The sequence below is a fragment of the Colossoma macropomum genome, unplaced genomic scaffold (assembly GCF_904425465.1).
Source record: "Colossoma macropomum unplaced genomic scaffold, Colossoma_macropomum, whole genome shotgun sequence".
Taxonomy (NCBI): Eukaryota; Metazoa; Chordata; class Actinopteri; order Characiformes; family Serrasalmidae; genus Colossoma; species Colossoma macropomum.
Window position 1 is genome coordinate 2,858,475 of NW_023494808.1, and position 5,861 is coordinate 2,864,335.

General features: G+C 36.5%; 1 protein-coding gene across 1 annotated transcript; it reads right to left on the reverse strand.

The window, feature by feature from the left end:
* Nucleotides 1-228: 228 nt before the first annotated feature.
* Nucleotides 229-5,169, reverse strand: LOC118797712 (sialoadhesin-like). Its single transcript, XM_036556980.1, has 7 exons — nucleotides 4,776-5,169; nucleotides 2,749-2,994; nucleotides 2,277-2,537; nucleotides 2,077-2,152; nucleotides 1,925-1,970; nucleotides 1,519-1,703; nucleotides 229-271 (listed from the first exon to the last, which is right to left on the reverse strand). The coding sequence occupies exons 1-7, from the start codon at nucleotides 5,167-5,169 to the stop codon at nucleotides 229-231; spliced, it is 1,251 nt and encodes a 416-aa protein (XP_036412873.1).
* Nucleotides 5,170-5,861: the final 692 nt, after the last annotated feature.

A 5,861-nucleotide genomic window follows, 5' to 3' on the forward strand; every position in this document is an offset into this window, starting at 1 on the left:
TTGAGGCAATTTCTCTCTTTAGTTTCTCAAACCCTCTTTTCTTTTCTTGTCGTTTAACAAGAAACCCACTTGGGAAAAGTACTATATGGGTCACCCCTCTACAAAAGTGTGACAAAGCCTTGCTGTTTGCCACAGCCTTAAGTAGAGGAGTCCACAGGTGTCCCAGTTTGGACATAATCAGCCCGAGGGCTTCTGGGAATTGGAGTTCCCTGAAATTGTGGTGCCTCACTACTGTCGCCCTCTGCTGGCAGCTGGCGGCACAGGCTGGGCCCTTACAAAAGCACAGCAAGAAAATGATTACTAAATAAAACATGGCCTACTTCATAAGTTTTGCACATACAGATTAAGTTAAAAAAGATAATTGGAGGCAAATGAAGATTAATGTTTCATATACATCTAATCCAACTACAGATATGATAACTTGAAACTATATTAAACTCTAAAGTTTTAATCCTCTTTACTATGGTTCAGTTTTAGGTACAGTAACAACAAAGATCAACAGCTCAACACTTCAAGAGTCCATCCATACCAATGCTCTCTCTCTCTCTCTCTCTCTCTCTCTCTCTCTCTCTGTATAGCAGTTCTCAGCAGATCTAATCTTTTCTTACTGTGCTGTAAATCACTGAGGAATCTTCCACATTCTGAGTTGGTGACCTACAAAAGTCAGAAGGTGAAACTTTAACCTTTAACCTCTAAAAAAAGAGGTGCAAAATATGTTTATAACAACAAACGACAACTTCACATTTTCCCATCTTTAATAAAGATGTTCTCCACTACACTACATTTATTTAACAACACAAACACTGTTTTTATCCAGCAGATGATGCTGAGATGAGAACTGAATTATTCAAACAGTCCAGAGACCTTTTTCTGACAAAACAGCAGCTGCACCTGAAACAAAGTTCTGCCTCTGAAATTTCACTGAAAATCCAAATGCTTTTTCTAACACTGTTAAACTGGTCACAGTGCTGAGTTCAGCTCTGCTGATATTGAACAATAACTAGCATGAACATATAAATACAATTTGTGAAAATAAATTAGTCGTAAGCAGCCAGTTATATACAGCTCCTAATTTGTTTAAGTCTTATTAAAGATTTTATATGTAGTGTTTAAAACCTAAACTTTTGGGTTTATCATGTATACAGAGAAACTGAAATTAAATATACACATCATTATCACTATTTAAATATGACATTTCTTGCTGAGAAGACTTATTAAAGATTTAAAATGCCCAAGAAACACAACATGCATGATTAAATTAGGCCCTGTGAATAATATCTGAATGTCTACATGTACTTCACCAGAATTTCTCTTAGTCTTAGGTGCAGGTTACATAATCAGGCTTATCACTCTCAGCATTTTCACATAGTCCTGAAGTAAGATTTGTACAACCAAATATAACATTGGAAATCCCACAAAGGTGCTTACAGAACTGACCAGCATGTGTGTCTATGCCTTCAATTTCTGATTGTTAATGTTTGTCTGGGCATCTTTATATAAAAGCTCCATGTAACTCACCCAGTAGCAGCAGTGTGGTGATGGAATGTAACACTGGCATATTGGGGCTCCCCCTGCTGGTCAGTGCTGGTTAGTACATCATTCTGAATTCTGACTGTAGCGTCAGCAGCTCCAGAGTCACTAGAAGCAGCAGCCTGTACAGGGCTGGATCTGCTGTGTGTAACGGTGGTGTAGAGGACATCATCCTGAGAGGGAAACATTCATGGAGAACAGTTTAAATGTCTAATGTTCTGAAAATGAGGCAGAAGGGACTCGTATCTTACAAACACTTTCATGAAGTGATCCAAGTTTGAATGCTCTTTCCTGTGTTTCTCATACATGAAACAGATATAACCTACAAGAGAAATTGTCCCCTTCTAGTGTACAGCATTACTTTATATGGTCTTTTCAATTGTAGCCATCTTACCTGTTTTATCTTTCTGTGATCAGTTCCAGTGGCTCCTTTCTTCATCCTGTAGAAACAGAATAATTATCTGTTTTATCTGTTATTACATTGTTACTAGCCCAAAGAAGTCATTTTGTTTCACTGTAGGGAGATGTGTGCTATATATTACTGACACGCAGATGCAGATTAAGACATTGATGAGGACAAAGCTTCCTCCTCCCACTGCAATCCAAACTGCAGACACTCTGTCTGCAGAAAATATAATTTAGAAATAATTTAGACCTGCAGAAAATATAATTTAGTCCTTTATCTATTTCATTATTTTAAAATTGGACAATGAAATACAGCATTTTTCTTATTATTCACCACCTACTCTGAACAGTGACCATCACAGTTCCATTTTGGGCTCCATGTTCATTCTGAACTTCACAGTAGTACAGTCCAGTGTGGTCAGCAGTGATGCTGATGATGCTGTAATTCTGTCCGGATCCTACAGGTGAGGTTCCACCTTCTTTAAACCAGGTGTAGTTCTTCACAGGTGGGTTTGCATCACTGCTGCAGGTCAGAGTCACTGAACTGCCCTCCACTATTTCACCAGAGGGACTGATGGACACTGAGACGCTCTTTGGAGGGTCTACAGATAGATATGATAGGATCACTTTAAAGTCAGTAGTCTTTAGTAATCACATTAATTACACGTTTACTTTACATAAGTAAAAGTCCTCAATACTTGAGGTTTACCAAGTAAGATCTGACCCATAATTAAATTTCTCTAAATATTGCTAAGTAATTTGACATTGATTTGCTTTCTAGAAAATAACAAACACATAAACTGTTAAACTCACATCTGACTCTGAGGTTGTGTGCAGTAGAGTTGAGATGTTCATATCCTCTTACAGCACAGCTATAACTGCCTGCATCCTCACTGCTGACTGTCTGCAGGTGGAGCTGGTTGTTCTTGATCTTTGTGGTTAAAGAATGTCCATTTTTGTACCAGATGAATGTTGGGTCAGTCAGACTGCAGGTGGTTCTACATGTCAGATCTGCTGTTTCTCCCTCTGTCACTTCTTCAGGAGTTTCCACATGGAGCTCTAAGACAATAAGAGGACTATCAGGTTAGGACAGTATAGCTGTAAAGTCAGGGACCCTTATTCATCAAAGTTAGAAATGAGTGCAGATTTAACTGTCCTGAATCAAGCAAGATATACTTTGAACTATAGTAGGGAAACAATCAAGCACCTTATTTACATATTAGTTGTAACTGGCATTACCCCAGTTTGCCCTCATTAACATGTAATTTACGTAAAGTGCACCTTTATTCCTTTAAGATAATTGGAGAAACATCAGAGAGAAAAGCTATAAAGTCAGTGTCTCTTACTCATCAGAGTTGAACAGATTTGGCCTTCATTTTTTTCCATTATGAAACTCTTGCTAACTTCATATACATATAATTTACACGAAGCACACACTAATTAATGCAGGTGTTTTGATAGTGAGCCACCCAAAAAAAAAGTATGCAGCAGGCACATGAAACATAATAGGGGGAGTTTGAGGTCAAGCAGGAGTTGTACTGCTCCCTCTACTGGCCAACGGTGAAATTTGGGTTTTGTTTTAAAATTATTACATGACTGAAAAGAAAATTCCTAAATGATTGAAGGGAATACAATATAAAAATCATAAAATGTAGCATTTTGTCAGATGGTAATGATGGTGTGAGTGTATGTTCTGGCTAGGATAATGTGGCAGGACCCCTTCAAAGATGGAGAAGACCCCTTCAAAGATGGCCTAATTTATTATTTTTATTATTATTTATTATTATTATTTTAAAATTGTGCTTGTGCTTAAACTCAATGCAAGTATTACAGTACTATTCTTGTTTCTTTATAGAGTTTAGAATGTAAAAAGGGATATATTATTGAAATACTGAAATGAAAAGGTATATGAGGTAGATCTTAATGTACTAGGTAAGCTATATTTTGCATTTTAGAGATGGAGTTATTTACTTTGTCAGTAATATGAAGCAAAACACTTTAAATAAACTTCATAGTTGTATCGTTTGTTTTTATCAATGTACATATAAAAAAGGTTGTTGTGTACTTCAGTATAAGGACTGCTGTTTACACGGTTATTAGAATTCTGAATATTATTTTCTATTGTTACTGTTATTGCAGTATTTTCCAATCAGATTTGATTGGACTCCAAAGAGTTTTTGTAAATGTCCAATGAGTGAACCAACAAAATAGGGGAAACATATAGTTAGGTACATATTTATATATCATCACTGACAGGCAAAAGTCCTGTATCTCCATTTTTGCCATTGTTGATTTCTTTTTCTAATTCACTATCCCGAATTTCCTTTTAGGACTCATTAGTACAGTTTTAGAACGGTTTAAATCATATTTTGTTAATAGACAGTTCAGATCATTCATAAACACAATTACTATGGAGTCCCACAAGGTTCGGTTTTAGGGCCTTTAGGGCATTAGAGAAATATTGCTAAAGTTCTGTTTTTTCTATCTCAAAGCAATGCAGAAATACTTGTTAATGTCTTTGTTACAGGTACAGTTGATTATTGCAATACTCTTCTGACTGGCCTCCCTAAAAATACAGTATATCCTCTACAACTCTTTAAAAAGTTAATATTTTCTATGACATATGGTCAAAAACAAAATTAGCAGATCAACTGAATCAGGTGTAAGAACAGATAAAATGATATAGGAGTGAATCAGAACAGAAGCTGAACATCATTAGAGCAGATTAATAAAATCAGCGATGAAAATCAACATGAATATTCAGAGCAGTCATAAATAAGAAACATTACTCTGAAACCAGAGCTGTGTCTTATAGCTGGATAATGGGATGAATAACTCACCTGTAACATTCAGCTGAACTCCAGGTTTACCCATCCATTTGTCCTTATGTACATTTGATATGATTCTGAAGCAATACTGTTTTTCATCCTCCTTCATTACATCACTCAGTTTGAGGGAGAATTGTTTCTGTTCACCAGTGAAATACTTGGCTCTGCCTGAGTAATCTGGGTTTTTACTCAGATCAGTTGGTTTCACCTTTGGAACTGGATCTATGATCCAAAAAGTCTCATTCACTGTTAGACCACCTGGGTGAGTAAAAGTTCCATTTATAAACACTGTGGATCCTTTTAAAGCACATATTTCCTGTTGGTTGTACTTCACACTCCACTCTGTTCCAAAAGCTCCTGAAACATATGATGCATGAAAGAGCTGATTACAGAGTCTGGAGCTCATAAGACAGTCAGTGTTACTGTAGCTTACAGCTTCACTTCTCTCCTCTCTAACTCCAGCAGCTCCTCTACAACACTGAGCTGATTCTGAGAGAAACCACAAACCACAACAAACACTGACTCACCGACAATCATGAGCAGGAAGATCAGAGGAAGAGGAGGAGCCATTCTCAATGACCTCATCACAGTTGCCTGTAGGATTTTATGACATTATGAATTAAATGTTTCCACATCTTCATCCAAAGTCCTGAAGAAGTCCAAAGATTTAAATGCTTCCTCTATAATGAAGTCTAATGTATATTGAAGTGTTTTATTTAATCAATCCTTCATTTTTTCATAGTATCAAGTTATGATTACCTGACTTTGAGAAACAAAAACTTATTAGAATTTATTATAATGTCATAAACAGCTATTAAAAATGAGATATCTGAGTATTTATGACCAGCAGGCTCTGTGCAAAGGAAGGTCTATACTGAGCAACATGGAGGACCTTCTTCATTCAGAGCTATTCTTCCCCCACAGTGCAGATTTAAGGCGTCTCATTTTGTTTCTCAGGCAATAGCAGATCTTGATATGTATTTTATTTGCAATGTATTTGTTTTTATATGTAATTTATTTTGTGTAGCGTGAACATGTGCACTATGTTTTCAAAAGTATTCAGTCACCCATCCAAATCATTCAATTCTGGTGTTCCGA

Coding starts and splice junctions, on each gene's coding strand:
- LOC118797712 (XM_036556980.1), bottom strand. CDS start 5,169: ATGAGCTCCAGACTCTGTAATCAGCTCTTTCATGCATCATATGTTTCA. Junction 2,538..2,748: donor ACACAACCTCAGAGTCAGAT/GTGAGTTTAACA, acceptor ATCTATCTGTAG/ACCCTCCAAAGAGCGTCTCA. Junction 2,153..2,276: donor TGTGATGGTCACTGTTCAGA/GTAGGTGGTGAA, acceptor TATTTTCTGCAG/ACAGAGTGTCTGCAGTTTGG.